The 21,735-nt window shown below is 37.3% G+C and overlaps 1 protein-coding gene across 2 annotated transcripts in view; it reads right to left on the reverse strand.

The window, feature by feature from the left end:
- LOC126203234 (uncharacterized) overlaps positions 1 to 21,735 on the reverse strand; it is a 171,646-nt gene that overhangs the window by 137,285 nt on the left and 12,626 nt on the right. For both annotated transcript variants that reach the window (XM_049937480.1, XM_049937481.1), the window contains exon 2: positions 13,265 to 13,579. In XM_049937480.1, the coding sequence (XP_049793437.1) occupies positions 13,265 to 13,579 (315 nt within the window). The remainder of the gene's footprint in view (positions 1 to 13,264; positions 13,580 to 21,735) is intronic.

Genomic DNA, 21,735 nt, shown 5'->3' on the forward strand with positions numbered 1-21,735 from the left:
TACTCAATCAATTTAATGTAACAAGTGCTTGTATGCAGGTCAGCTTACTTGGAGCATCTGCAGTTAATGTTGTGTTTACATTAAGAAGAAATCTGTTGAGGCCATGCAACAGTAAACAGTAGTAATGGGTAGGAAATGACAACAGCCTTACATATTTATAGTATTACACACACACATACACACACACACACGGCAGGCAGTGACGGAGGGCCACCTCACGTACTAAGTCAACACAGCTCATTGTAAGAATACACTGCAGCAGTAGCAAGCTCTGGACGATTTGTTCGTTTCACTAGAAGAGATACCCTCCAGAATAGGTGTTCTGCCCCTGTAGCAGTATAATCTTCATACACAGTCAATTTGTTGCTGTGCAATCGCTGCTTACTAACCATACAACTTTCTATGACTCAAAATATATAAGATCATGGCCTATACTGCTTGAGATCTCGACTCATTTCAAAATCTTGCCAACATACAATGATGATTGTTAATGTGAACTGTTGTTTATTCATCGAGATGAGATTGTGAACCATAATTACTAATCCTTGCAAACTACAGCATTATTTATGGAATAAATTCTAGGTATTGCAACTGATAGCTTGAATTTCAAAGTTAAATCCCAAGTCAAAGTAACGAGCTAGAGAAGATTTTGAGCTCCTACTCAGGATACGTTGGTTAGAGCCCTTTACACCAAATCATGTTATCCTAAATTCACTGTGTAACTTTTTTAATTAGCTTTGTTAAAATGAAGCATACATAATTACTATAGACAAAATTGATGTCATTACCACATTTAAATGAAATAGCTTAAAATAATTTGGAAGGAATCCAGAAATGCTGGGTTAATTCCTGTAGAACAAATTACTAAAGAGAACAATGAGCAGAGAAAAGACGGAATCATTTAGAAATAAAATAAATAGTTACTTAATAATAGTCTCTCTACATAACACAATATTTTGGAACAAGTTCTTAGAGGAAGGACATCTTCCCAACAAGTGCATCTACACTGATAAAGTATGTAGGCAATGTGTTTATTGTTCAAGTTGAATAAAATTCACTGCATTTGTAATTTCAAAGTCCCTGTGTTTGGATAAAGGCATGTACACTACCAGGACTTAAGGATACTAATCTCCTCCTCAACAGCTACTGTAATAATTAATGACAACTAAGTAGAATACTATACAAAGTAATTAACATTAGAAGGGTCATTAAAACTGTAAACCATCAGCAGAACATACTTTAATTGCATACAACAAAACTGTACACGTCACATAGAAAAATCAACAATTTTTTTATCCAGTAGTATGAGTGTGCCTGCATGGGTGAGGCATGAAAAATGTTGGGTCAAGCAGAAGAATTGAGGTAAACAGGACCTGACCAAAAAGTGTGACTGTATCCGTAAATATGTGCTCAGAGACGGAAAAATAATAACCTGACGATCTACAGTGTACAGCCAGAGATGTGGCATAGACTTGAGAAAGTCACATCATCAGGGCGTAAGTATCATTACAAATAACCACAACGCCAATTGCTGAACTGCAAAAGGTAACTTACAATAAAAGCGCTCACGTAGCAGCATGTCTAGTACATACAGTATGACCTACAAAACTAACTGCTGCACGGAATACAAGGAGATGCACCAGTACACACACACAAAACCATAGAGTGGCCACAGCAAGAAACAGTGCCAAAGGAAGGTGAGGAAAATCAAGCAAATTCAGTTGCTAACATCCACACCTCATCCCCACAGTATCTCACACAGCTATCTGATACAGATAATGCTAAATCTACATTACTAAAAGAAAGGCACACACCTAAGATAAGACACGTGAAGCGCAATACAATAAATGCAATTGTCAGGAAATAATAATTACACATTGGTACATGATTTATTACACAGAAAACAACAATCCCATAAATGAATAACTATGAGGCTGAAGATAATGTGCTCTACCACAATAGGATGGATACGTACAAAACCAAAAATTGAGCACAGCTTGCTTAATCATGGAGTATGAAACCAAACTAATGGTGAAGTCAGTGCAACTAGTAGACACCATATGAAGCATGCCTTAAATAAATGTCTAAAGACTTACATATCAGGTATGTGGCCTGTAGCTGAAAAGTGTCATGATGATTTCTCCATTGGCAAAAGATTCTGGATTAGTCCCACATTTGGATCTCTGGGAGGGGACTGCCAAGGGGGAGGTGACCATGAGAAAAATGATGGAATAACCAAAAATTGAATAACTTTTTACAGGTTACACAGCATGGACTGTCACAATTCTGAAAGTAGTAGGGAAGCCAGAAAATCTGAAAACGAAAATGCATACACTCAATCCAGATGTTGTAGGGATCAGTGGACTGAAACAGGAAGAAGATAAGGATTTCTGGTCAGACAAATATACGGTTGTATCAATAGCAGCAGAAAATGATATAACAGGAGTACAACTTTTTATGAATAGATAAGGAGGGGACAGAATGAATTACTGTGAACAGTTCTGTGATAGGTTTCTCGTCATCAGATTCGACAGCAAACCAATGCCAACAGCAACAGTCCAAGTATACTGCAAATGTAGCAAGCAGCAGATGAAGAGATAAAGTATATGAGGATATCGAATGGGTAATTCAGTATGTAAAGGTACATGAAAATCTAATAATCATGCGAGATTGGAATGTGGTTGTAGGGCAAGGAATAGAAGAAAGGGTTATGGAGTAATATGGGCTTGGCAGTAGGAATGAGAGAGGAGAAAGGCTAATTGAGTTCTACAATAAATTTCAGATGGTAATAGCAAATACTCTTGTTCAAGAATCACAAGAGGAGGAGGTGTGGATAAAAAAAAACTCAGAGACAAGGGAAGGTTCCAGCTGGATTACATAATGGTTGGACACAGATTCTGAAATCAGATATTAGGTTGTAAGGCTGACCCAGGTGCAGATATAGACTCAAGCAAAAATTTAATAATGATGAAGAGTAAATTGAAGTTCAAGAGAATCTTCCAAAAGAATCAGTGTAGAAGGAAATAGGTTACTGAAGTACTGAGGAATTATGAGAAGCATTTGAAGTTTGCTAAAGATGTAGATACTGCAATAAGTAACACCAATGTAGATAGTTCAGTCAAAGAGTAGTGGAAATCTCTAAGAGATGCTGGACAGTAGACATAGGTAGAAGGAAAGTAACTATGAAGAAACCTTGTGCAAGAGATGACATATTTCAACTGAAGACGAAAGAAGGAAGTACAAAACTGTTCGGGAAAAAGACAGGAATACACAAATATAAATCCCTTAGAAATGAAATAAGTAGAAAGTGCAGGGCAGCCAAGGTCAAATGGCTGCAGGAAAGGTCAGAAGAAATTGAAAAAGATATGATCATTTGGACGACTGACTCACATGGGAATGTTCCAATTCGACTTGTTGAAGCCAACACTGAAATTTTTTATGCAGGAGGAATACAACGAAATAAATGCTAAGACGCATCACAGCATTTTATAAAAATTGTTGAAGTTACTCATTTTTGTCACACAATGCTAAGCTTATCACAGCAGTTTGTACAGCCCTTACTGGCTAGCACACAATTGGCTGTGACAAGAGAGCAGAGCGTTGTATAGTGGAAATATCTGGAGTGACACCTGTGAAATTGAAGCGCCTTAACCATAAAATGTTTCAAATAAGGAGCAGTTAATATAGACAGCTAAACTATTTCATATGTTATTCTTACAAAGGTGACTTGCAGAGGAAAATAAAATCAAGACAGTGTTTGGTATAACATTACAGAAGACTTCCATCAATCATTACTTTCATGTATTGAAATGAAATATTTCTTACACTATTCCTGCAGCACAATTCTTATGATAATTTTTAATAACGTATATATCAGTGACAATGTGTTCTTTGTTTATTCCTCATAGTCGTCACAATGAAGGAAGAGTGTCATTTGATTGTTGAAAATAAACATTTTCCTTACACCATGCACACCTGACAAACGAAAATATAATGTTTTCAGGCACCTCAGAATAATTACTGATTTTATTTAGACAGATATGTAATGATACTGGCTGTAACTCTGATTATTATACTGCATACCACGAAAATTTAAAGCAACTCGTAAAACATGCCAATGCACAGTGATTTTGCACAAATGACTGCAATTTAAGAATAATGTTCTCCTGATAAACCTCAAATGGTAAGGAGCTACAGGATATTATACTGTCTGGCAATGTTCTCCTGATAAATCTCAAATGGCAAAGAACTATAGGATATTATACTCTCTGACAATTTCCTTTAAAATATTTTCCACAGTCGAAAAAATTCTTTATAGAGAGCCACTTTGGTTGTTCTTGGTTGAATCTGAATTATATTAACAGTCCTTTCATTGTCCTACTGAAAAGACGGAGGTTTCGTTCCAGACCAAGAGTCCAACAAAAATAATGAATTAATTTCTGCAACTGGCTGCAAACCATTTCAAATGAAATGTTAAAAAATTATTCTTTCCTTGTTTTTGAGATTTTGATAGGCCGATTATATGATTTTTCCTACTAAACAATTATTTTTTTATTTTTGGTCTTAATATGTTTCAAGGTTCCTGAAGGCAGATACAAAGCTGCAGAAACAGTATTCCCCTCATACTTATCACTGTCATTGTTGTACATGAATGTTTCATAGCATTAACAGATTGCACACAGACTCCATCTTTTTTGGCCTAGAAATTATAAACTGCTGTTTGCTCGCAGTTCTTTCACAAAACCTGACTGATCGGCATTAGACACAGCAGATATGGGGACAACAGCAAACTTCATCTTCACATCAGCTATGAATTAATGGTATCCCCTCTACACTTTTAGTTGAAGTAAACTTTGTTGTTTAGCGGCTCCCCATACTACATGATTTTTTTAATCTGCTCAAACAGGTCGAAGACTCAAAATCAGCAATGTTCATCTTACCTGCATTTCAGAGGGCCTAGTCTTGAAGATCTCCATTTGTAGCAGTGCATTGTACCCCAAGTTTCCCCAAGTGAAATTCCCTGATTTCGAGACAAATTTTAACAGTTTTCCCTGGCAAATTTTGAGATTTCAAGGGTACATTAAGACATAAGTTGACAATTTGTCTTTGCATCTACAGTACAAGAAACAATAGTGCAAGTGAGGAAATATTTAAAAAGCTTGCAATCAGATGACGTTTCCTGATGTGAGCAAAAATCTTAAGTACAAACATCAACATCTTTTGTAATGAACAGTTTTTTATATGGAGAAAGCAAGCAAAGTGGTATATTTGTTTCATTAAGACCACTGATGTTATTTTATTTCAATAAAACGAAACACTTTTTGTGATAAAAATACACATTTCCTTGGAGTCACAAGACAGATTAAATATACCTTCATTGATTTCAGAAATAACCTCAAAAAAAGTAGGCCTCTTGAAAGAAGTGTATAAGGTGAGAAAGAGTTGTGTAAACCAACACTGCAGATAACCACCAATAAAACGTTGGTTCTACTACATTTGTTATTGTTAGTAATCACCCACTGTGTCATATCCTTTGTTTTACAGGTACTGTGCGATTTTTCTTTTGCGAAATATATGATTACATAGCAAGCAGCTCTACGTGGTTAATATCTCAATAAAACTCCTCTGAATAAACTGTTGCTCATCTTATTTGCGTAATCTTAGGGCTTTATGTTGGTTATTAATGGGGAGTAATGGAACTTTTGGCTACCCTGTAAGGTGAATCTTACGAGTAGTTTTTCTTTTACAATTTGCAAGTTTCATTTTGGTATGTATTTATTACTTCGTTTACATATTTCTTCCGTTTATGTACTTCATGATCAGATTTTAAGAAGGGGAAGTGGATTTGCACACAGCTTCACAGCAAATGTAGAACATGATGAATATTAATTCAGTTTCACCTCCATTGTTAACACTTACGCTACCGCAAAAGCAACTGATAATTATTTTGGATATTAAATGAGTTGTAAATTTGAGTTAATGGTAACTGCAGACCATTGCTTCAGAAAAACTACAATTGAAAACTACAGATCTGCTTTACAAATTACCATCATGCCTAGTCATGTTATCTGTTCACCGATGCATTGTTCACCAAGGATATGCACTTGCCGTGTTGTGCAGGTACAGTCTACTACAGCTCCTGTAGGAATGTGCATATATCGAGCCACCTGAGGAGCAACAAATTTGGCAATTGTCATGGGGGGGGGGGGGGGGGGGGAAGAGAAGAAAGAAAGAAAGAAAAGATAGAGAGAGAAAGAAAGAAAAAAAAACACTTTCTGAAAAATACCATCCACACAATTCCAAAGATATCAAGGGGAAATAAGTGCAAAAACTATTGCACAATCAGTTTCACAGCTCACGTATCCCAGCTTCTGAAGAGAATAACACAGAAAAGAATGGAAGAGAAAATTAAGCATCAGTTATATGATCAGTTTGGCTTTAAGAAAGGTAAAGGCACCAGAAAGTCAGTTCTCACATTGTGTTTGATAAAGGTAGCAAGGCTGAAGAAAAATCAAGAACACTTACATGACTTGTCAACCCAGAAAAAGTGTTCCACAATGTAAAATGATGCAAGTTGTTTGAAATTCTGAGAAAAATAGGAATAAGTTATAATGAAAGATGGATTATATGCAATATGTACCAGAACCAAGAGGGAACAAAACAGTTGGAAGATGCAGAACAAAGAGCTCGGATTAAAAAGGGTGTATGGCAGGGATACAGTCTTTCGCCCCTATTGCTCAATCTATAAATTAAAGAAGCAATGATGGAAATAAAAGAAAGATTCAAGAGTGGAATTAAAATTCAGAGTGAAAGCATATCAATGATACAATTCACTAATGACATTGCTATCCTCAGTGAAAGTGAAGAACTACGTGAGCTACGGTATCGAATGAAGTCTAATGAATATGGACTGAGAGTAAATCGTAGAAAGACGAAAGTGATGAGATGTAGCAGAAATGAGAACAGTGAGAAACTTAACATCAAAATTGGTGGTCATGAAGCAGACAAAGTGAAGGAATTCTGCTACCTTGGAAGCACAGTTACCCACAACGGACGAAGCAAGGAGGTCGTAGAAAGCAGACTAGCATTGACAAAGAAGGCAGTCCTGGCCAAGATAAGTCTACTAGTATCAAACATATGCCTTAACTTGAGGAAGACATTTCTGAGAACATATATTTGTAGCACAGAATTGTATGGTAGTGAATCATGGACAGTGGGAAAACTGAAACAGAAGAGCATCGAAGCAATTGAGATGAGGTGCTATAAACGAATGTTGAAAATTAAGTGGACTTACAAGATAAAAAATGAGAAGGTTCTTAACAGAATTGGCAAAATAAGGAACATATGCGAAGTAAGGAACATATGGAAAACACTGACAAAAAGAAAGGACAGAATGATAGGACATGTGTTAAGAAATCAGGAAATAACCTCCATGCTACTAGATGGAGCTACAGAGGTTAAAATCTGTTCAAGGAAATAGTGATTTGAATATGTCCAACCAATACATGGTCTAGTCACATTAATGTGGCCACTGCGTAAGTTCAATGTCAACGCACATAGCCAAAGTCACATTAATGTGGCCACTGCGTAAGTTCAATGTCAATGCACATAGCCACTCTCATACACCGTATTTACTCGAATCTAAGCCACACTCGAATCTAAGCCACACTCGAATCTAAGCCACACCTGAAAAATTAAACTCGAAATCAAGGGAAAAAAAATTTCCCGAATCTAAGCCGCTCCTGAAATTTGATACTCGAAATTCAAGGTGAGAGAAAAGTTTTAGACCACCCCTCCAAATCGAAACAAAGTTGGTTCATTGTAACGTGAAACACAATTGAGTTCGAATGGATGAAGATACAGCTACAGTAGTTTGGTTAGAGTCGTAAGCTTAACAGTTAAGCTTTACCAAGTAGCCATTGCTATGTGTCAGGTGCTCCGTCTGTATTTATACGGGTACCCTTCCTTTTTCGCGTGCTTCATCTGGTTTGAATCAATTGCTTATTTTGCTTTGATCTGATAAGTGCTGTTCTCTTTGTCATAAGGGTTTACGTCACTCTAAGCTGAAAATGCATTATTGTACTGTGTCATGAGTTGTTTGTCGCATTCTGATAATGAGTGTTTACGACCTGTCGCCGCTCGCAGCATGGCTTGATTTTGTGCAGGCTACCGCGGCTTGCAATAAAAAAAAAAGGAATTGTCTCATAAGCGAAACAATGCAAGAGACTGCTATTTGTTGTTACTTACACTGCTGCTTTCTTTGATAATGATCAACAAGAACCAAATAATAGACTGCGTATGATAGATGATGTTCTGAATGAGGGTTTAGCGAAAATTTTTCTCTGTTTGAGAATCTTTGCATACGCCTCTTTAGTATATTACATTCTGCACAGACATTAGAGTCATCTTAGATTTAAAAATCTAGTCAGTTGCCATGCTTCATGTCTGACTGTATCACTATTCAGCATAAGAATAATACGAATATAAACATGACATGATATGTATATTCTTCCGCGTTTGCTGTTGTCTCACTCTAGTTTCATAGTTTTTTAGGCAGACAGGATTTAAATGAGATAGCAGCAAACACGAAAGAATACATGGCATAATGTTTACATTCTTCTACCTTTTCTTTTAATTTATATACTGACGCATAGGTTTTGGCGCCAGTATTTATCTTTGTGCCTGCAAAGCATACCTGTGTAGGGCTACATATATTTGATGGCAGAAGTTAGTTGTGGCGACACTTACCAACATTTTTCAGAACTTCCGCTTACTTTGCACTCGATTCTAAGCCGCAGGCGGTTTTTTGGATTACAAAAACCGGAAAAAAAGTGTGGCTTAGATTCAAGTAAATACGGTAGCAGGTAGCAGCACTGTCAGTGGAAGGTATATAAAGTGTGCAAGGGGGGAAACCAGTCAGTCTTCACTGTAATGTGGAAACGGAATGATTTATCTGATGTCCCAGAGGGTACGATCATTGGCTTTCAGGCCAAGGGTCGAAGCCTTTCTGAAATGGATAAGTAAGTAAACTATTTGTGTGCCGCCATGGTTAAAGTATGCCTGCATGGTGAAATGACACTATCCAGACACGGCAGAGGGGCAACTGCGGTACACCACAGGCCATAGATGACAGCAGTCAAAGACAGCTGCAGATAGTGAAGTGAATAGATGTGCAAAAGCTGCAGCTGACTTTCCACATGAGCCATGGGGCTACCAACAGTGTCTTCTCAATGACTGTTCTGAGAAAGTTGCTGCTCTGCAGCAGGCACCTGGTTCATGGATCCATGCTGATGATGTTCATCAGCAACAAAGGCTGGAATTTGCACACCAATACTGCAACTGGACGTCCACTGAGTGGTGACAGGTGGCCTTTTCAAATGAATCATGTTTTATGCTCCATCGGCCAGATGGCCTTTGGCACGAACAATATGAAACATCTGAAAGTAAACACTCTGCAACAATTGTTGGAAGAGTCCAGGCCGGAGGCATTCCATGGGTGATCTCTTCTTACTGGAAGGCACAATGGATCAATACAAATGTTCATCTACCCTTGGGGACCATGTCCACTTATCCACAGGGAACTATGGATGTAAACTGTTCTCATCAATTAGTCATACAGCACCAGAAAGATTAGGACATAAGTACTGGATTTAAATTTCACAACAGGATAACATCCATATCATGACATTGTGGTATAAATTAGTGTTATTTTGCATTTAATATTTTATTGCATTGGGGACTGTTTTATTCTGTATTTTCTTACATTTAATATTGTGTGCTGTTTTTATTTTTTAGATTTTTTACATTGTGACTCTTATTTAAGAAGAAACAAAAATTCTGTACATAGGGGTATCATCTATTGCTGCTGGCCACAACACGCATCCATTGAAAGAATAGCACTGACGTTTACTTTTAGTATATGAAACACTTGGGCGGAAAACATGATTGCACAGCAAGGGTAAGGAACTGCCTATACGGGTTGATACGTATTGATGTTTAAAAACCCTTGAAGTGACATAGACGATACCAAGACAAGTAATTTAATGTAGGAGACGTGGAACCACCAATGTGAGGAAATACCCCACAAGTGGATGACAAATGTTAAACATGTGACGACCCCAGATGAGGTATTTCGCCACACATGCAAAATTGGCGCCATCTGTCTGTCGCACCTGACCCGTCTCAAGTCAAGTATTCACATCTGTGTGGCTCTGGGCCTCAGTGCATGTCTTTAGCATGTGGGTTTGATTCTTCATCTGGCAGGCAGTGCTTTATTGATTGTCTTAGACAGTTGTGTGTTTACAGTGAACTAAGATTTATTATTTTATTTACCAGTCTCACAGTCTCTACTGGTTGACTGCAAAGTATAGTACAACAAAAATCTGCCGTACTGCACCACAAGCAAATAAGTACAAGCTTCCCAACTGCATCGTTACCAATAAATGATCTAAGTGTTCCTTACTAAATAATACCCATAGACACAAAAAGAAGCAAAGAAACAAAATAAGAACAGGTTTTGCTAGTTTACAGAGAGGAGAATAACTGTAACTTCTATATTTACAACAGATCATATTTACAAAAGCTGTTCAAAAACAGAATAGCCTAGCGGAACGATGTTTAGAACTGCCCCATACTAGCGAGGGTGAGATCATCAAGCCCAATCACTGCATATGTGGCGAGTCACATCACCTGGTGAAATCATACGTTTGACATTTGTCATCCACTTCTGGAACATTTACAGACATTTGCAGCTCCATGTGCCTCATATTAAATTACTTGCCTAGCATCATCTACATCACTTGGTTTTTTTTTTTTTTTTTTTTTTTTTTTTTTTTTTTTTTTTAAATAACAATCACCCTGTATTTTAAAGTTGCATTCTATATCAAAGATTTGGGGAAAATATTTAGTATGAGTTTATTACTTAAGTATTTTAAACTATATATTGCATTATTATTATTATTATTATTATTATTATTACTTATCATAGGATGGCCTGATGGTGGAACTTGGGACCAGTAGGCACAATAAAAATTGCATCCACAGACTAAAGCAAATAATTTTTTCTTACTTTATCATTCACTGTTCCAAATGACAGTATTTCAGGCGTACATTTACTATTTTGATGATGAAGTACGACAACTGTTAAATGTGACTTCACTGATGAAATAAGAAAGTCTGCTTTGTTCAGGGTATGGATGTGCAAAGTACAATTATAATCAAAACAAACACAATTCTGGAAAGGGATATTTTCTCAATAGTCAATTATAGCCATTTTCTGCTACTTCTAATGAATTATTTACGCATTATTACTAATCTATGAAGAGCAAAGTGTGGCTTCAGCTGCCAGAGGCTGCAGTCTGTGTCTGTGTCTGTGCGTGTGCGTGTACACGCACATGTGAGCATCTGTCGTCTATTTTCGACAAAGACCTTGTCGGCCAAAAGCTTATATTGTGACAGTCTTTCTGTTGTGTGTATCTGTGACTCAGCATCTCCACTATATCGTGAGTAGCAACTTTCCTTTTCATAATATTGTTAAATTCTGTCCTGTATCAAACACAGTATATGTTTCAAAATCCTGCTGCAAACTGAAGACAATGATGGGAGCCTGCAATTCATCAGATTACTCCTTACTCCTATTTCCTCCCTTGAGTATTGGTATGACATGTGCAACTTTCCAGTCTTTAGATAAGGATCTTTTGTCAAGATAGTGGTTGGATATGATTGCTAAGCATGAATGAACATTACCACAGAGGTGGTAATATCATTGCTATAATGCAGTTAAGGTATTCATCGTGTCTTGCCACTGGTTTTTTGAATTTTCTGCCAGATTTCAAGATACAATTTCACTGTTAAAGTATGTCACATTAAAGCCTGCACTAAATTTTGAGCTTCCGTAAAATATTGCCAATCTTGGAGACTTTGTTTTCTTTTAAACTTGGGATACTTTTTCGTTGCTTCTGCACCAGTGTTCTGATCTGTTTTGTGTACCATGGGGGATCAGTTCCATCTCTTATTAATTTACTTAGTATAAATGCCTCAACTGGTGCAAAATTATTTCTTTGAATTTAAGCCGTATCTGGTGTACGCTTACGTAGTTAGTTTGGAAAGAGTGGAGATTGTGTATTAGGAAGGCGTCAAGGGAATTTTTAGCTGCTTTTTTACAGTAGACAGTCAGTAGTCCACCTCCCTATATTCACGATACTCATTAGTTCCTCTACCATCTTTCCTCAGACTTGTCCAATTACCAACAGACTCGATGCTTATCACTGTGGTTGCTGTATCAGCACACCTTCCCCCAAAACTATGACCATGCTATCAAGGAAGCAATTGTCATTGCAACATCAAAACAGCATCTCTTTTCAATACCTTTGACCAACAACATTCTGATCCATAATAATTTCTCTTTTGAAGGTCAAATATACAAATAAATTGATAGAACTGCCATGGATACTTGAATTGTACAATTTTGTATCTATCTAGTTTATTGAGGCCAACTAGAGGAACAACAAACTTAAAATCTGACTCTGACTAACATAGTAGTATTCTATCACATATCCAAGCTAAACACTATATGACTTCTTTGGATGCCACCCCTGCTCCAAACCATCCAACCCATGGGGCCCTCCTTTATGGATGACCTATTAGCACCACTTGTCCATTACTCTCTCCACTGCTCTCCATCACCTCCTACTATTACAATTCAGTCACAGGCATTCCCTAATCTTATCTCAGCAGCCACATTTGTGTTATATTGCAATTACTGTGCAGTGTTTCATGTGAGTATATCAACTAACCATCTGTTTACTAACGTAGACTGCAACCACCAAGCGTGATAAACTGTGAACTATGTTTGAGAAAATAGTGCACATCATAACAGCTGTTTCAATGTCCAAATTGAACAAGAGGCGTCAGTGGTAAGGCACTGGACTCTCATTCAGGACTAGTAATCAATTTCTCATTCAGTTTTGTGTGCTTCCCATAAACTGCTTAAGGTAAATGTCAGAAACGTTTCACTGAAAAGGAGGTAGCTGAATTATTCCCACTTCTGAACTTAATTTTAGCTTGTGCCCTGTGTCTAATGAGCTCACAAAAATTTGAAGCAATATAATATTGTTTACTGCTAGCTCAGAACACAAATTGCACTGTTAAACTTTTATTGAAAACTCTAAACTGTTATTATACAGATTCCTCTCCCTGTTGTACACACTCTACAGTTGTATTTACACAAACATATCCTGATTCTTAAATAATGTCATCAACACACCTTAAATCTGTCAGGTGGCCGTAGGATGTTGCTGACGCTGGTAGGCGTCGGACTAGCAGTGTTTCTGACAATAGTTGCTAGGCGAAGCAGGGGTTGCTTTCGGCTGAAAGTACCAGTTTCTCCTTTCCCCGCTACTGTATCCCTCTCTGTATCCTCCAATTTAACAAGAAGTTCTTCAGTGTTATGCTCTTGAATAAGAACACGGTTCCGTTTTGATAGTGATCCAGCACCAGTCTTAATGGTCTGGGACAGCAAGTCTTTGTTAATGGCTTCAAATACTGCTGGAGGTGGCACATCTGTGGCAATAGGTGTACACTGGAACAGAAAAATCCAAGTCTCCATTACTTTATTTTACTTAGCAAGTAATTTCGTCAAACACTAGGTGGGTCTGATATTTTAACATCCATTAGTTATACAAATACAGAGTCCTCTATACTTGAAAATTTGTTGCAGACGCCAAAAAAGTGCAGACTTTGCTGTCCACCAAACCAACATAGACTGCAATGAAAATTTATGATGATTGTGTTACATACAAATTTCAGTAATGCTGGTGCAGGAGGTAAAAAAAGGATGAAAGACTAAGGGATGGCTGGAATTGTTTATCCTGACAACATCAGGTAATTCAGTGGTGCAGCACTATATCAACTGGGCAAGAGCAGGGTAGGGAATCTTACATGTATTGCTGAATCTACTGGCCAAACATTCATTGAAGTGATGTAGGGAATTCCAAACCAAGATGATTATTGTATTGTTGGGGCTTAAATCCATACATATATTTTATTTGTATTTGAAAAACAAAACATAATGTAGGTCTTGAAGTATGTTGCCACTAAAAGAAAGCAAACATGTAACTACCAGTCTGTAGATTTTTGACATTTAGGAATCATTTGAGCTTGGATGCCTGATCTAACAATGACCAGAATCAACAGATAAAACATGTTGCATTGATATTTCATTTTTTGTTTTGTTTATTTAGATGGCACTTACATTCAAAACCCACTTTCCAACTGTTAATCATGATTGCTTTGCCTCTGCCCCCTTCCACACTAGAACAATACAGAGTCACTATTGTTTATAAGATGACATAAACAATTATTAATCCAAAGATCCTATGTTTACTCTTAGCCAATGCTAAAACTTTAAGTAAATCTCATGTGCTGTGTGCTGTAACTTCCAATGATGATCTTGTCTGGGGAGAAAGAATAAGATGAAATCAAGTTTGTTCTAGATCTATGGTTCCCTACAATTTATCCTAAGATAATCTGTACTTTACACCACAGGTGTTAGACAATTGAACAATCAGTGCAGAATTTGTAGCTGTCAGGATATGAACATGCCTTTGTTTTTGAAGCTCAAAAATCAACACAAATTCCAGTCAAGGATATAATTTTGATCTAGCTGATGAGTTGTCAATAGTGAACACTAGTGAGTGCAACATATTTTGAAATTGTTATGAATAGGAAAGAGAGGCACAGAACAAATTACTAATGAATGGTACAGTGACAGAGTAAACATGCCCAAAAATCAACATGAACAACTTAAATGATAAAATTGTAGCTTCACAGCCTGCATGATGACAGAGATAATATATAGGGAAACTGAATAGTTAGTATCATACACAAGTAGATGACAATATGATAATCACGAGTGAATGGAATGAGATAGCATAGCAAAGGAAAGCAAGTTAAACTGCCAAATAAAACTATTTGGAGGAAAGGCAGATTTCAGACTGAGAGTTATTGGAGAATTATGGGAGAAAATTTATCTGCAAATCTACTGTTTGACCAATTCTTGAATTCTGATCTGCTTGGGAATCCTTCCTAGTAGGATTCATACAAAAAATCCAAAGAAGAGTACTGCAGTGCACCATGTACTTGTTTAAGTGTGGGAGTATCATGGAGATGCTCATCCAAACCCTAGTGGTCAGTCGGTTGGTTGATTTGATGGTGGGGACCAAACAGAAAAGTCATCAGTCCCATCAGATGAGGGAAGGAAATCGGCCATGACCTCTCAAACGAATCATCACAGCATTTGCCTGAACTGATTTAGGGAAATAATGGAAAACCTAAATCAGGATGGCTGGACATGAGTTTGAACCGTCCTCCAGAATGCAAATACCGTGTGCTAACCACTGAGCCATCTTGCTCGGTGTGTGTGTGTGTGTGTGTGTGTGTGTGTGTGTGTGTGTGTGTGTGAAGGGGGAGAAGGGGGGGGGGGTTGGTGGCAGTGTATAAAGGTCACTTTTTAGGTATTTCTTAAACATCTTGAAAACTATGGCATCTAGTAAAAATGTTTATTAAGTTACATTAAATTTCTTATAAAAATTGGTTCATTTTTTCTAATTTCCCCACTGAAAGGGGGAGGGTGGGGGAATCACAGAGTATTACGATCAGTGTTTCAATCACATAAAACTGATGTTTATTGTTAAATGATGTGGGTTAAAACAATACCAAATGTGTGTACCGCACCTAAGTGCAGTAGAGCTGTATTAAGGGTAAACACTGTTTTGGGGGTGTAACAGGATGGAAAGGTGGGGATGGAGGTTAGAAGTGTGAGGGAAGGTAGGTCACTGGACAGTGGTCATGCACTTGCCTCCTCCTTAAGTCTTCAAAATAGAGATCAACCAGGCAATTCCTCATTCTCTCAACCGCACTACATCACAAAAAAATAGCTACAGATATTTCACAAAGTTACACCAACTATTTTGCAGCTTTCCTCATGGATCACTGGTGATGCAGTGAGCAGAAACTCCCTGAAAGGGTGTTTATTTTCCACAAGACATGTTAACACTACACTGAATACAGATGTGAGTTGCTAATAATACATAAGAAAAGTATATGGACAGCTTCTATGTAAATCTCTGCACACTGCTCTACACTGCTACAGGGGAAATTGATTCCTGGTCATCCCGTATGATGGTTGTAGCATTCTTCTGGGAGAGGTGACATCCTTCACAAGTACTGTTCATTTTTCAGTTTAAGACAGACGATACAGGGTGTACGTTAAGTCCGGGAACACTTCCAATTATTTACTGCACAAGAACTAAACACTGTACAGATGTCATATATATTGCATTTTGTACAAACATTCGATGTATTTGGACTCCTTATGCATGAATGTCTTTCGTACGTGCTCCACATTCACTTCAGTCACACTGGTACATCTGCTTCTCTTTGCCAGGCACAAGCAACCCGTTGTAACGAATTTGTTGTGCCAGTGGTAAATGGCCCCTCCCTTGTTGGTGGTTTCTTACCGTACTTGGTTCTAAACATTCGTTGGACAGCTGTAGCACACTTGTTTTTGTCGAACTCCAACACACAGAAAGCTCGCACCTGAACTAGGCATGTTTGTGACTAGTGCTGACTATTGGCAAATTACCAAACTACGCTGTGGTGGTAATGCATGGGGAGAAAAAAAAACTTTCAGGGTTTCTCTTCAAAATGACATATGTATGATATCTGTACAATGTTTGGTTCTTGTGGAATAAACAACTGAAAGTGTACCCGGACTTTATGTGCACCCTGTATTTAACTAACATTTCTTGTCCACTTCTCTTATGTAAGTAAACAAAAGAACATCACTGCACTCACATTTTTTTTCTTCAGTTTGTTAAGTAAGTAATTACTTGTTGCTGTTAAGTGAGCTTTTATGTAAAATAAACAGTGGCTGACATTTGCGTAACTTGTAAGTGTGATGTTGTCAGTATCCTATGTAGTGTTGGACTGATGAATGGCAACATGCTGCTGTCTATCATTGACACCATGTTGTTAAGCCGTTAAAATGTGTTATTGTCGCTTGGTGGTGAATCAATGAATGACCAGAAAGTTACTGTGTTTCCCTCACCATTAAATGAGTTACTGGTAGACTGCACAAATGGGTCATTCCATGTCAAGTCATCTAGGCCATGACACCAATTATCTAGTTGTGAACTGAGATTTTGTGTACTGCTTTTATATCTAATATCATGAACTTTTGCCAATTTTTATTGCTTTATATACATTCTGTTGGTGGCAATTGCTGAAAGTTTGATGCAATGTGTTACTTCAAAGCAAACTGTAAAAATTTGAAAATTGGCTGCAGTTTTTAAACAAAAAAGTGGCATTAGTGCCATTAATTTACAAAAAAAAATTAATTGGACGATTCTAACATGTTAAATCCTGGAGAGAAATACAATTACTACCCAAGAGACATTAACAACATAAGTACACACAACAATATCCAAATTGAACAAAAATTGCAATAGATGAAACAAAATTACACATTATAAAATATAGGGCAACTTGTACATTACATGACATATGAACACTTTCTTACCTCTGGCATAACCAAATTAACCCAACATAAAAATAGGCCTACATAGCATTTTGTCAAAAACCAATATTATCAACACTGCACAAAATGCTGGTGCTACAATTTGCATTCAAGTTGATTTGGAACTACACATGTGACAACACACTCTGATGCTAAGATAATATTTTTTTGTATGAGAACCACTTTCTTCCACCAACTTTGAGGACTCTTTGTTCAGAGAATAAGTACGGCCTGTTGCTGTGGTGATATCAACTTCACACAGAATATGAGAGAAAGAAACATCACAAACATCATTATAAGGCCAATAGGACAAGGAGGTTCCATGAGGATGCATGAACCTTACTGTAACATCTCCTTCTTCACAATTCACCTTCTCAACAATTCCCAAATACCAAGAAGAGTCACATGCACATGCCGTTGGGCTGCTCAGTGAATTCTGGCATTAGTGGCAGAAGTGCATCTGAGAAATCATGCACGATACTAAAATCCATATCACAGCTCAGCCTTTTTGCTCCAATCTTGGTACAATGTGATGCACAAATCGTGTTCCAGAAATTGTTTTTGCACTTATGAAGTGCTGAGAAAGATAACATCTGACTTGTAGCATTTCATCTTTTGAAACAAAGAGAACCGAAATGCCTTGCAAGTTCTCGTGACAGAATTCAAATACCTGTGAAGCTGTATGTCTTTGATCTTTATAAAATCTTTGCAAACTTGTTTTTGTGACAAGCCTTTTAATAGTGACACCAATACCATCACAGGGAGATTTGCCATGGCTGGCAGCAAAAAAAGGACCAGCTGCACTTCACATTGAAGTTGTGTTCATGGTAGCGGATATTTTTGAAATTATTACAATTTTTATATTCTGCATCACAACCACCAGTGAAATATTCAACATACGCAAGATGAATTTCTGGAAATTCATGGTTAAAAAGATTCAATACAGTCTTCTGAGTCTGGTACACCAAGGCAACATCATGTTCTAGATCATCAGAAACAATACAAATACTTTTTGCATGCAACTATTTGTCCTTTTTGTAATATATATGGACAGTGTGAAGAGTGCAGCTGCCATTGTTCCAATGGTACTCCTGTACTTCATCTTGAACAACAAAATTGAGATTTTCACTGAAATCCATTAAAATTAACACTGACCCTTCATGAAGTGTTTCCTACTTCATTTTCAGATAATCAGATTGTGATTGAGAAACAAAAGAATGTGGAGTAAGTTTTTCAATTGTCTTAATTAGTGTGTCACAGAATTCTGATAGAGAAGTGATTTGAACACTTAAAGTAATTCTATCAGTTGATACCCACTGACTGCACTGAATCATCTCATTAGGATCATTCTCTTTTATTTCATTTTCTAGGATGGTTTGAAGCAATGAACTGGTGGCGCATTTTTCACACAGACAAAGCATACAGGCTTGGTTATTTATATAAAATGTTCTTATTTTAATTAGGTCTTGGTACGTTTCTTTAACAGAAATGGAATTTAGAAGCAATTTAACATTTTAGTGGTAAATGCACACACCTACGGTATGTGTTCCTGACGATCCTGCAAGTACACACTGTTTTGGTCGAAGAGAAGCAAATTTTGAGAATCCTAGTTTGTCTTCAGGATACTTTTTTTATGAGAGAATACAGTTCAGTTAAATTACTGAAAACCAGACACTTTTGTTCATACGTATTTTTGCTGGTGCTCACTTTGTCTTTTTTCCCAGGCGTTATTCTTGTGTTTTTGTCATCCAAATAAAAACTCTTTACTTTGTGCACAGTATCATGTTGCAATGTCTTTCCACTTCTCTGCTCAGCCACTGATAAAATGCCCTTCTAAATTAACAAGAGCTCTTGCTTGTCATACCAAATTGCAGAAACCTCAAATTTGGAACTGACTTTCTGCCGCGTTCAAGTTGACGGCACAAGAGTAAGTAACTGAATTTTTTCACAATTATTTGCATATTCAATTTTCTGACTGGTTTTTTCCACAAATTCATCATGATGTTTTGCCTTTTCTTCCAGTTCTGTTAAATCACTATCAGAGATAGTGCTTGCATGAGCAGCCAGCTCAACTTGATTATTTAGCCAACTAAAGACTGCATTACAAATTCTATTTCATGTTCACTTTTTTGTTTCTCTTCTCTGGGTCTGCTCTTCTGCCTGCTGCGATTTTTGCCAGATGTTCAGCTGTTACTTTCCTGTTGGTCTTCAGTTTTGGAGCCTCCTAAAAAACCTCGAATTCATTTATTGCCTTACTGTACTTGTCCCTACTCGTTGCTTCCATTTCTGTAAGTCCAAGTTCGCCGAGGTCTTTCTTTATTGCTTACAACCAAGAGTTGGGTGTTTCCTCTGTTGAATTATACTGAAGATTTTCTTCGTTAATCTGCCATCATCCATTCGCACCAGATGACCAAAGAACATCAGCCTTCTCTTTTTCATTTCCGTTGTGATTGGTTTAATAAATTGGTCATCTTTACCAATTTTTTTGTGTCCATTAAGAATCCTCCTCAGAATTACTCTTTCCTACTTCTCAAGCTCATCTGTTAGTCCTTTGTTCTTGAAGGAGAGTGTTTCTGCTGCATATGCAACTTCTGTTCTCGTCCCTGTATTGTAGTATAATGACTTCACATTTCGAGACAGTCATTTTTTGTTGTACAGCTTCTGTGTTAAAATGTGTGTCCTCCCAAGTTTAGCTACTTGAAGTTTGATAGCTTCTTTTTCTATGCCAGTATCTGTTATTGTTTCTCCCAAATATTTAAAGTGTATGACCCTTTCCATAAATCCAATAAATGTGTGCAATTCTTTGATTTCCTTATATTTGTTAGACATGAATTTAGTTCCCCCCCCCCCCCCCCCCCTGTGATGTCTGTAAATCAAATTTATCTGCATGCATTGCTAAGATTTCTATTTGTTTAATTGCATCTGCTGTATTTGTGGATAGGAGAGCAATATCAACTGTAAAAGCTAGCGCATGTATCGTAAGGCCTTTAACTGATCCTCCAAAAGAAATTCCCCTTACTTTTTTTTGTGTGTATTCCTCCAATGTCTCACTCATAATCTTTTCCAAAGTGATGCTGAACAGAACTGGGGAGAGTCCATACCCTTGTCTCAGACCGGTTTCGATTTTAAAAGGTTCAGAAATCTTGACTCAAAATTTTACTTTGGACTTGGTATCTGTCAGTGTTTGCTTTACATCTCTCTAGTTTTTCTGTCAATTCCAAATTCCTCCAGAGTCCTAATGAGGCTTTCTCTTTCTATGGAGTCATATGCTTTTCTAATACCAAGAAACGATGTAACATGTGGTTGACCAGCACGTGTTTTAATTATGTTTTTAAGGTTAATTAGTTGCTCCGAACAGCTCCTCCCTTTTCTAAATCCACCTTGGTAATCTCCTATCTATGCATCGAGAACTGGTTCAATCCTATTTAGTAATATCTTGGAAAGGACCTTGCATGGAATGGATAGAAGGGAAATCCCCTTGTAATTGTTCACATCTGATCTGTCACCCTTTTTGTGAAGTGGATGTATAAGTGCCGTCTTCCAATCTTCTGGGATCTTCTCGGTTCTCCAAATTTCCTTAATAATTGTACTGAGGTGTAGTGCTACTTTTTCCCCACCTAGTTTCAAAAGTTCAGCTGTGATTCCACCTTCACCAGAAGATTTGTTGTTCTTGAGGGATTTTATAGCGTGCCTGACCTCATTTAGAGTTGGTAGATATGATTCTGCAAGGACTTCTTCTGGACTTTTGAATTCCAGTTTCTCTGGAGGCGTTTTACAGTTGAGAAGGCCTTCGAAATCGTCTGATAAAATGTTGCAGTTTTCTTGGTCATTTGTACCTAATTTCCCTGTTTTATGACAAAAATATAAACTGGGTGGTTCGTAACCTTTCAGGTGTCTTTTGAAATATTGTTAATAGTCTCTGGATTTGTTTTGAGTGAACTACACCTGTATTTGTTGAAGGGATAGTCTTTCATACAGTCTCTTTTTGTTTCTGATAGTGTAGGAACTATTTTTCTACCTTTTCTGAACTTTTCCAGGTCGTTTTGTGTTGGATTCAATTTAAATTTTTGCCATAGCTTTTGTCTGTTTTCCAAAGCTTCATTACACTTTTAATTCCATCAGATAGATATTCTCGTGTTTAGTTTTGGTTGGAAGAGATT

This window comes from Schistocerca nitens, chromosome 9 (assembly GCF_023898315.1).
Source record: "Schistocerca nitens isolate TAMUIC-IGC-003100 chromosome 9, iqSchNite1.1, whole genome shotgun sequence".
Lineage (NCBI taxonomy): Eukaryota > Metazoa > Arthropoda > Insecta > Orthoptera > Acrididae > Schistocerca > Schistocerca nitens.